Genomic DNA, 11,551 nt, shown 5'->3' with positions numbered 1-11,551 from the left:
TCTCCACACAGCAAACTGTCCAGGCTCTCCATTAGGTCCTAAAATCCACATATACCAAGGCATTAAAAGAAACACAATCTGTAAAATACATGGTGCACACCAAATTTGTTTCTTAATACTGCATGTCATTTTTTTCTTTTTTCAGTTTAAGAGGAACATGTCACTACTAATATTATTGTCTTTTTCATAATCCATGGGATTGCCTCTGCATTTATGTAATAGTTCTAGCCAAAGAGGAAGGAAAATAACCTTTAAATAACTAGTTGATTTATTTCTCATTATAGATTATTTCTGTTAGTTCTATTCTAGTTGTTTGCTCACCATAATCAAATGTATTTCACTTATTCAGTTTGCACCCTTATTTGTTCATGACAATGTGTTAAGCTTATTGGTTTTGTTCTCTTACTTGTTTATGAATTCTTATTAGCCCACAGTACATTTGCTTTATCTATTTTTAAGAGTAACAATTTTTAGGTCAGTGTGGGACACAAACCCAAGCACCACTGACGTGTGCGTGCGGAAGTTTAGCATTCCAATATTGTTTTTTTTTTCCTATAATTTCTTTATGTTCAACCAAATTGAGACTTTTGAAATGTGTATTCTCGCACCAGCACGCTTTGTCTAAACCCATGTGAAAAGAAAGGTTTTCTTTCTCAAACAAAAGATTGATGTTCATCACAACGGCCCCCGATTTAATGGCAAATGCTTAGCTGAAGATGATTTGCAGCGGACAAAGGTTGAATAGCAAACTGACATGGTCAGAATTGGGCAACATCAGGACCAGACAAATGTGTCCACAATACAATAAGAGGATAAGCCCTTTGCACACTTGTCCAAAACAAAGCCATCATGAGTCTCTTTTACTGGCAAGCTACTGCTGAATTGACAGCGTATGAACAGGAAGCAACTATCGATGATGATCCACGGCATACAAACGCTAAACGCCTGCCCATAACGGCAAGACTTGCAAGCAAATACTTGTGCGTGCAACAAACACCTCATCCACACGTGTTTTCAGCAGAGCTGGGAATGTTGTTGGCCCCTCATGCTCTCATTTCAAACCTGTTCAGGTTAAGTGCTTGTCTTCTTTGCAAAAAAAAAAAAAATCCTTAAAATGCACTGGTACAGGGCAGTGGAGGAAAACGTCAACATTTCATATATGGGTTTTTTATTGTTTATTGTTTAAAATGTAATCAAGTGAATACATCTATGCTTTAAACTCAAGCAATTTCATTTATTCTATTTGTTAATTTCTTAAGGTTGCTCTCCAAGTTTTTCCGAGCTCATAATTTGAAGTTCATAATTTTTTTTAGCTACAAACACAAAAACAAGTACTCTGCTCGATTTCCACTGAATGTATTTTCTTGTAGTCGAGAAGGCATAAATGCTTGTCAGTAACAGCTGAAAAGTTAAATGAAAACCAATTATAACGCCGTTATAGACTTTATATCACCATTACTACTGGGGTAATATACATGAATCAGAAACAGTTAAAAAAAAAAATAATAATAATAAATAATAATAATAATAATAATAATAATAACACTCATTGTTACTTATTATTTCTTGCTTGACACAACATTTTGTTTTAAGAATTAAGCCTCACCAATATATTTTTCATTTGCTGTTTCCACAGATGCAGCAGATCTTGTACATATGCTACAATAAAATTATCACATGACTAAACAGATGAAAGGCCCCATAAGGCTTGTGTGGGGTACTTAATTGTGTAGATTAAATCATTTATTGCAATTTTATTTGTCTACATTTACATTAGGTCCAAGCCTAATTACCACGTCAACTCTGTAGAGATGGTTAGATTTCTTGACATTTTGACCTGCCAACCGAACCTTTGAGCATGACTAAATGAAAAGACTCAAGCCTCCATAGCAGCCGTGTTGCTCCACTTAAAGCCTGTGCAAATTTCTAACAAGAAAAAAAAAGTACGCCCAATGCCCTAATAGCTTGTATGTTCCCCACTGGCTAAAATAACCTCAATTGGACAGTTACAATAAGCAACAGGAAGTATTCCAACTCATCCCATTCCATTTGGAGTGTTTTGGATTATTGACATGTTACATCAGCATCAGTTTTTGGATAGTTGCTGCTGCAGCAAAGCATTACATTTTTCTTCCTCCATACGATTGAGGTTCTCATGCTCAAATGCAGTGTTTGGTTTGCGCCAAACATGCCTCCCGTTACTGTGCCAATGGAAATGTGCAGTCTCTTCATGGTAGATGCATGTAGACCGACATCAGAATGCAGCAGAAGGCAGAATCTGGACTTATCGCTGAACATAATGTTCCTCCACATGTTTAGGTTCCAGTGCATGTATTGCCAACACCAGCGCAAACGGGCCTGTCAGTAGAACTGCACCTAACAATTATTTTATCGATTAATCTAATGATTCTTTTTCCCCAATTAGTCAATTATTCTAACAACTTATTTTTTTGATTACTCTAATTTAAATCTGTGTGTGTTAAGAATTAAAATAATTTCTCCAAAAAAAAAAAAAAAAATCCTTTAGTGTTGCAATATTTTCTTTAATTATCATTTCTTAAACACATAGTACGCACTTAAGGGCACTATTCTGTAACAAAATACTTTAGTGCTAACGGCTTTACAGTCAAGTCAAAAGTTTTTTGTTAACTAAAACTAGTACATTCTTAAAGAATATTCTCAAAGCAAAATGAGTGTAGTTTTAAAATTAACGTTTTCCTAACAAAATGACTCAAATGATGAGCTCACACAGTACATGGCTCATCACAGTACATGGCTCATCTCTATATACAGTACAGGCCAAAAGTTTGGACACACCTTCTCATTCAATGCGTTTTCTGTATTTTCATGACTATTTACATTGTAAATTCTCACTTAAGGCATCAAAACTATGAATGAACACATGTGGAGTTATGTACTTAACAAAAAAAGGTGAAATAACTGAAAACATGTTTTATATTCTAGTTTCTTCAAAATAGCCACCCTTTGCTCTGATTACTGCTTTGCACACTCTTGGCATTCTCTCAATGAGCTTCTAGAGGTAGTCACCTGAAATGTTTTTCAGGTGTGCCTTATCAGGTTTAATTAGTGGAATTTCTTGCTTTATCAATGGGGTTGGGACCATCAGTTGTGTCGTACAGAAGTCAGGTTACTACACAGCAGACAGCCCTATTGGACAACTGTTAAAATTCATATTATGGCAAGAACCAATCAGCTAACTAAAGAAAAACGAGTGGCCATCATTACTTTAAGAAATGAAGGTCAGTCAGTCCGGAAAATTGCAAAAACTAAATTTGTCCCCAAGTGGAGTCATAAAAACCATCAAGCGCTACAGCGAAACTGGCACACACGAGGACCGACCCAGGAAAGGAAGACCAAGAGTCACCTCTGCTTCTCAGGACAAGTTCATCCGAGTCACCAGCCTCAGAAATCGCAAATTAACAGCAGCTCAGATCACAGACCAGTTGAATGCCACACAGAGTTCTAGCAGCAGACCCATCTCTAGAACAACCGTTAAGAGGAGACTGTGCAAATCAGGCCTTCATGGTCAAATAGCTGCTAGGAACCCACTGCTAAGGAGAGGCAACAAGCAGAAGAGATTTGTTTGGGCCAAAAAACACAAGCAATTGACATTAGACCAGTGGAAATCTGTGCTTTGGTCTGATGAGTCCAAATTTGAGATCTTTGGTTCCAACCGCCGTGTCTTTGTGAGACGCAGAAAAGGTTAACGGATGGATTCCACATGCCTGGTTCCCACTGTGAAGCATGGAGGAGGAGCTGTAATGGTGTGGGGGTGTTTTGGTGGTGACACTTTTTGGGGATTTATTCAAAATTGAAGGCACACTGAACCAGCATGGCTACCACAGCATCCTGCAGCGACATGCCATCCCATCTGGTTTGCGTTTAGTTGGACCATAATTTATTTTTCAACAGGACAATGACCCCAAACACACCTCCAGGCTGTGTAAGGGCTATTTGACCAAGAAGGAGAGTGATGGAGTGCTGCAGCAGATGACTTGGCCTCCACAGTCACCGGACCTGAACCCAATCGTGATGGTTTTGGGTAAGCTGGACCGCAGAGTGAAGGCAAAGGGGCCAACAAATGCTAAACACCTCTGGGAACTCCTTCAAGACTGTTGGAAAACCATTTCAGGTGACTACCTCTTAAAGGTCATTGAGAGAATGCCAAGAATGTGCAAAGCATTAATCAGAGCAAAGGGTGGCTATTTTGAAGAAACTAGAATATATGTTTTCAGTTATTCCACCTTTTTTTGTTAAGTACATAACTCCACGTGTTCATTCATAGTTTTGATGCCTTCAGTGAGAATCTACAATGTAAATAGTCATGAAAATACAGTAAAAGCAATGAATGAGAAGGTGTGTCCAAACTTTTGGCCTGTACTGTATATAGTGAATACACCTGCTGTGGTCACTGGAAAATTATAAACTTCTAATGATTGAAACTAAACTGAGAATAAATCTCCTAATTGCATTAACATGGTTATAAAATGACCAATGATCACCGGAACTTTCATTTTGGGCCTATGGGCGGTGTCTAGCTGCAGGTCAGCATCAGCAAACTTGGGACAGTGTGCTGACCTACAGTTCTTGCTCATGCACATATTTGCACAATCTAGCTACGGAAAACAGACAGGCAAGTTGTAGTTTTGTTAGAAATTGCGTAACATCAACCTCTATGGACAGCGTCCAAGAAATAAACCTTTTTAGTTTTTCTCCAAACGCAGCTTTACTAGGCACTATGCAAAATTAGTGAGGCGAAAGCTGCACATTGGACATCAGCTATAGAGAAGTCACGTCAATGAGCAGACGAAACCACATACTCAAAGAGATGCTGGCAACGAAAGACAGAGCAAGCAAATGCGTCAGCACCACAAAAAACTGTCTTGGACTGACATCGACCTCAGCCTTCATAACATAAAGAGATCACTCCGAGCACCATAAGAGATTGTTTGGTGCGGTTGGCCATCTGGTTAGCCCACTTAGGTCCTCTCGAAACCACAGAAGGCTAATGTTTTTTCTTAGCATGCAACGAGGATGAAACTTATTTACGCTGTTTATGAGGAGACAGATAACCACAGTCATTTTTACTAGATAATGAAAGGTTATTGAAAAGGTGGCGACCCAAAATCAAACCAGTAAACAGGCAAGGGTCAAAACCGGAGCTGTGGTAACCATAACAGAAGGGCTAAGCCAAAAATCAGAAAATGAAAAACAGGCAGAGGTCAGATATAAAAGGCAGACAAAACAGGGCAAGAGAGTCTAAAGATAAAATGGTTGGTACACAAAGCAAAACGGAGCAAACACACAGGAGAAACAGGGGAAGGTCTGCAATATGCTGCAAACAGTCATTGTGTGGGGAGAGCTTAAGTAGCAGAGCTGATGAGCTTCAGGGGCATGTTCTAAAACTCCGGTGATCTGGCTTTGTCCCGACAGGCCGGAGTGGTTACATGAGCTAGCAGAGGAGTCTGGGAAATTGAGCACATACACAACGACTGATGGTAAAAATGCATATTGCAATGTTGAGCCACCCTAAATCATTGCAGGGTTAATTCACCACGACAGCACACACAAGAATTCACAACTCCACCAAAGTTCACAGTGCAGTAGCAGGTAATAACATATACCACTCGTCATTACTGGTCATTGCAATCAAGTTTAGTTTGAAACTGTTAAACATACATAAGGGTTCTGTAAATTAAACCTAACCTTGACCATTCAAATAAGCTCTGTTTTGATAGGCTACCACCCTATTCTAAACACACTTGACACACATACTGAAATATACTAGTCATTTCTGTAAAGAGGATAAAATGTTTTTCCATTACATGGTTCTCATAAGCTTACATAATTGTAGATCAATATTTGATTTGACTTAACAGTTTTAAAGGTTTTAATCCCTTTCTCAATGCTGTTAACACATGCACACACCATGATAAAATACACTGACATGATCAGTTAAGATGACCTGAAATTGAAACTACTATGCACCAGGCCCTCTCACACTCTACTCACCTTCATTCTAAGTTCAGCTTTGTCAAATCCCACCAGCATGTTGATTATGTCAAACCCTGTAGCTGATTTGTTCTTCTGATGCACTCCTCTAAACAAGGCACAGAGTGTCTTGAAAAGAAGAGAGAAACAATGTTAATTGATCACAAGAACACATTTAAATGCAATACAGTCATATGAGAGAGAGACCTTGTACAGCAACTTGCCCATTTCAAATGGTTTGCCACATACCCATGTTAAATGACAATTACATTTGTGCATAAAGCATGCATTTAACTTTATTACTGTCATGTAAAAGTAAAAAAAAAAAAAAAAAAAACATACCTCAAAATTTAAACCACCAAATTATTTTTTTAAAACCCACAAACAAAACTAGTTTCAAGGCAGAACAAATTTGGAAGATGAGAAACGAGTAAAATGACTTCCCTGGCTCAGTCATAAACCTCTTACCATTGACTCTTCTGTTATAAAAGAATAAAATTATGACTCTTATATGTTTTGTATTTAGACCCATTCAGCTCTTCGGTATGAGACAGCATGTGTTGTGGTCTATATTGTGAACTATAGGAAGAAAGTTACTTCATCTGAAACTCTCATTTAAGATGATCTTAATACTGTGAATCTGTTAAGAAGCTGAACTGAGGTCACTGCATCATATTTCTGAGCGGCAACCTATGCACTGAAACCCATACATGCACCACTGTGCTTAAAGTGGTTAGATGGAAATACCTCTGGTAGAGAGCCAAAATGATCTAGGTCTGGATATGTGACCCAGCATGTTCAACAGGAAAACTCCAGCATAGGTCACCAACAGTCTTTAGGACAAAGTACCACATCGCATGACTGAGCACACTGCTAACAATAACCCCAAATGCAAGTACATTGGAAGTGCCACAGACCGCTTTCCAGGTGGAACACGTATCACATACAATACAAATACCCACATTACATATTTTCAGACGTACTGATAGGCTGCATGAATCACGCATTCTCCATGTGACTGCATGTACCGAACCATGAAGCTCAGACTGTGATTGTTAAGTACAAATACACGTACAGTTACAAATCTAATCATTTGCATTCCCGTCTTTGACATCTGACCTACAGTTCTTGCTCATGCACATATTTGTTTCTATTGCATTTGCTGCATATGCACCTTTAGTTGCACTGTTAAAAAGTATCTAACACTGCACCGGAGAAGTAGTCCAAGAATCTTTTGTTGTACTACCCTGTATTGGTATAATGACAAAGGTAAATTTAATTCAATATCATACTGACACCAAATCTGCAGACACACCCCTACCTGCAGAGCATTGACTACTTTGATTTGGTGTTCCTCTTCCAAAGCCTGCACACAGTGGTGGAACAGACTATTAAGGTTTTCCTTGATCATCATCACTTCATCACCATCCAGAGACTCCAGCTTTCCTTCCAGATACTCCAAATTTACCTGATTATGCAGTGTTAAAACATTGTACAGTGCTTAGGTAAACAATTACAGAATACCTACATATACATTCATCTTAAACTAATGATTAGCTTTCACTTAATGTAAGAATGAAAGTTGGAGAATAATAAATTAACTTACCTTCATCAAAAAGAGCTCATCCCAGAAGCGAGGGTTAGTCTTGGCAGGGTCATCTTTCTAAAATAAGAAAGATAACTTTTTAAAAGCCTGCCCCATTCAGTCAATTTTAATAAAACTATTACCGGTGTAGCATAGTGGGTAACAATATTTCCCGTCCTGTGGCAGATTGAAGTTCAAATGTAACTGGCCAAATTCCTATTACAAATCTAAGGAATGTTTAATAATTGGATACACACCATTTGCTGTCAATGACTGACTAAAGTCTAGAACTCATGAATATCACCCCATGAGATTCAGCCCTTAGCATTCTTTACTAGGCCATTATCAAAACCACTTCTAGTTGCTCATTGTGTTTTTTCCTGCTATCAGTTTTGTCTTCAGTAAATAAAAAGCATGCTCAGTTGGGTTAAGGTCAGGTGACTGACTGCCATTTAAGAACAATCCTTTTTTTGTCTACAGAAACTTTGGCTGTATAATTTTTTTATATATATTGTGAAGCACCATCCTCATCAGTTTTTAAATATTTGATTTAATCTGAGCTGAAAGAACGGCTCTATATGCACTAGAATTAATATTTTTATGCCTATCAGCAGTTACATCATCAATTAACACCAGTGACCCAAATTTGATGGCATGCATACGTGCCCATGTCGTAAGGGACTGCACAATTTGACAATTTAGATCAGTGGTTGGCAACTCTGGTTCTGGGGAGCCAGATTACTTCACAGTTTTGTGCTTTTCCTGCTCATGAACACCTAATTTACCTCACCGGTTTAGTAGGTTTGTTAGCACAAATAATCAGCCAACTGTGCTGGTCTCTGGCCCTCAGTTGCCCACCCTGGATTAGATCATGAACCCTTCCCTAGCTTCTCTTAGTTACTTCTCTCTCTCTTCCCAAAGCACTTTTCTGGGATACAACTGCATTTTAAGAACCTACAAGAATGTTATGCATTTTGCAAAGGAGGGGCTTTTATTTTGAAAGGAAATTATTGAATACAATGTGGAAAAAGGGAAGTTTTTGTGGCATTAGACCACATATGGTCAGTGCTTCACATATGGTTTTAGTTCCTTTTAGTTGAAGCACCAACTTGTTTTATTTTTTGTTGCTTTCATGGTTGCGAGCAATAATTGTACAATTGCCCACCAGTAAAGTCTCAAGTCAATGATTAATGCAAAATATTCATATTTTACCCAAGATTGCTATTGCATAGCTTCATCAGAGTTCAAATATGTCAGTTCTAGCAAGCATTACGCGACATCACCTAGAGAATAAAAAACTTGATATAAAATGGATCTTACCGTAAATATTTCATCATACATCAGTACCACCTTTTCCTTGAGGTTTTTTTTGGATGAAGATGTCCTTCTAAGCAGACCCACCTTCCTCTCTTGAGCCATGGCTTCACAGTCTGAAAAGTATGCCCGATTGTTTGCACTGCTTTGCAAGTAACATACAGAGTCATATACAATCCTGACAGTGACCCAACGTTTTAGTCCAAGACGTGTAGTTGTGTTTAGAGCTTGAAGCTACTTAAAATGTAGCTAATTTCCTAGCTTTCTGTGCGACATCCCTGTTCCGCATTTATCCTTTAAGCACCCTCACAATTTTGACCAGTATTTCACAAAAAATAGGCCACTGTTTTGAGACTTAAACTGAAATGTAAACACTGCGAAGCTCGTGACGTGACCATTTTAACCTTCAGGCAAACGCTGACATTACCATAAATACTGTTGTGTCTAAGCCACCCACTGAAGCAAGAAAGCGTTAGCTACTTAGACAGATAGCTAGCTAGCTAGCTACTTCCTAGCGGGCTCGCTAGCGTTACTCTAGTTTGGGCAATGTTGACTGACTTAGCTGAACACCTAAGCAAGCACAAAAAGATCTGACCGGAAAGTGTTTATTGTAACAATCTGGATCATCTCGAGAGCATTATTTAAAGATTAGTCGGCTGAAATATGAGGGAACGGCAACAGAGCTAACTAGCACGGGACAACACCAACGGGCTAGCACTAGCTAGTGCTAACGTTTTCTTGTAGACATGAAACGTCATTAAGCATTGGCTATGTTTGTCTTATAACTTTGCAATCTACCTACATGCCATTTGTATTGTCGCATTTTTGTGAGGAAGGCATTTTCATTACGAAGCTAATTCAACTATTATCGTTCTGTTCTTATATCCTCCTTACCTGACTTCACTTACTTTTCTATTCATTAGCGCCTACTCATAGCCCAGTCTCAACCTGCCCGTTCTTCTTTAGAGTTTACTGGAAATCGCGCTCACAAGTGATACTTGCATTACTGCCACCCACTGGAATAACTGAATAGGGACAGTGTTTGAGCGTCAGTAAACACATTCACGCACGATAACAGTGGCCTTTCTGTAAATTCACAATTGACGCTGCATGTCTCTTTCAAAATAAGCAGAAACCGCGTCAAAAGCATTTGAGTAAAATCGTAAAAAGGCATGGATAAGAGCCACCACACGCCACTTTCCCGTCGCCCGAACTACCATTCCCCATTTTGGGTGAGAAACCCTGAAAAAACTGGAAATAATGGTGTACCTAAAAGCTGCTGTATGGCATTTAGCTCATCCAACAATTAAACAAATCACAGTTCACGATTTCCTTAACTTTCTTAACGATCGGGAGGCCATCCGCAAACTATAAGAAATCGAATGAATTATATTAATCACGCCGTGTGGAATCCAGATAGCTAGCTATAAATCAGCAGGGGATGCTTAATTTATACAATCAAATTCTTAAAGACCTGCACATTTGTATATGCCAGTCAATTTAGAGCAGTGTTTTCGTCCAAAAGGCATAGGGCCATTACGCAAAGGGAAAGTGTTCATCCGTAGGACGTGTGCGTTTTTATAACTCTAAATATATTCGCAAATATATACATTAAATCTAGTACAAACTTGTGTTAATATCAGTAATATCCTGTTTTGTAAATTGTTACTTGAATAGTAATGAAAATTGCATTACCAAACTTAGAGCTGGAAACCAGAAAGGGGGTGCAAAGCCTGTGTTTTTAAAGAAAGCCATGTGTTTACTAATTTATGTGTCTTGAATTGAGTAAACTAATACATAACTAGATTTGCATTACCAGTGCATAGCAAACAACAATTAAATTAAATAAAAATATTATATATGACAAGACAGATTATAAGGTTCTTAAGAATAGTATAAGAGTTATTGATCCCAGAAGTATATCAGTGTCTGATATGTTAACTTTCCAGGTGGTTACAGTAGACTGGTTACAGTAGACAGTGGATATGCGATTTTGCATTGAAAACTCCTCTGAGATGATTAATTCACAGAGCAGGGCAGCAGAACGGGCAAATTAGACTGGGATGAGGAAGCACTTCAAGCTTTTGAGGCCATTAAAGTAGACTTGTGTAACGCTACAGCTCTAGCAAATATAAATTATTCTAAATCTTTTCAACTTTCTGTGGCAACCAAAAACGGATATGCAAATGCTCTGTTGCCACAGGCATCGGATGGGGTACTAACCAATTGTCTATTTTAGCTCCCAACTTAACAAAATTGAGCAGGGACTGGCTGCAGCAGCTTTCGCCTATTAAAAGGTTACTTCAATTACCATGGGTCACAGTGTAGACCTATACACAAATCACACAATACATTTTTTGCTGACTTCCAAATCATTTGTTATTATACTATACATATTATACTATCAGTACCAATTGACAATTTATAAGTATAACAGAGTAAATCCAACAGAAAGACTGACAACACCAGACGAAGGTACCCCACATGACTGTGAATTAGTAACTTCCACATTTCTGAAACCTAGGAAACACATGTTAAGTGAACCTATGCCAGATACCGAACAAATTTTATGTATTGACGGATCTTGTTTCAAAGGACTAGATGGTAATTTTGCAGGATATACAGTTGTTCAATATGACC

General features: G+C 38.3%; 1 protein-coding gene across 3 annotated transcripts in view; it reads right to left on the bottom strand.

Annotated features, from left to right (window-relative positions):
* The window catches only part of armh3 (armadillo like helical domain containing 3), a 70,046-nt gene extending 60,155 nt beyond the window's left edge, over positions 1-9,891 (bottom strand). Inside the window, exons 1-6 of one of the 3 annotated variants that reach the window (XM_072661008.1) lie at positions 9,820-9,891; positions 8,918-9,027; positions 7,619-7,675; positions 7,334-7,480; positions 6,034-6,141; positions 1-38 (exon numbers count right to left, since the gene is read on the bottom strand). The exon at positions 1-38 is cut by the window's left edge and continues 55 nt beyond it. In XM_072661008.1, the coding sequence (XP_072517109.1) occupies positions 1-38; positions 6,034-6,141; positions 7,334-7,480; positions 7,619-7,675; positions 8,918-9,016 (449 nt within the window). In that variant the 5' untranslated portion in view covers positions 9,017-9,027; positions 9,820-9,891. Of the gene's footprint in view, positions 39-6,033; positions 6,142-7,333; positions 7,481-7,618; positions 7,676-8,917; positions 9,028-9,805 lie in introns of all 3 variants that reach the window. The other 2 variants (XM_072661007.1, XM_072661009.1) reach the window with 2 other exon arrangements.
* Between the last annotated feature and the right edge of the window lie 1,660 nt (positions 9,892-11,551).

The sequence above is a fragment of the Salminus brasiliensis genome, chromosome 17 (assembly GCF_030463535.1).
Source record: "Salminus brasiliensis chromosome 17, fSalBra1.hap2, whole genome shotgun sequence".
NCBI lineage: Eukaryota > Metazoa > Chordata > Actinopteri > Characiformes > Bryconidae > Salminus > Salminus brasiliensis.
The sequence above is the reverse complement of the archived record's forward strand: the minus strand, read 5'-3'. Positions and strand labels throughout refer to the sequence as shown.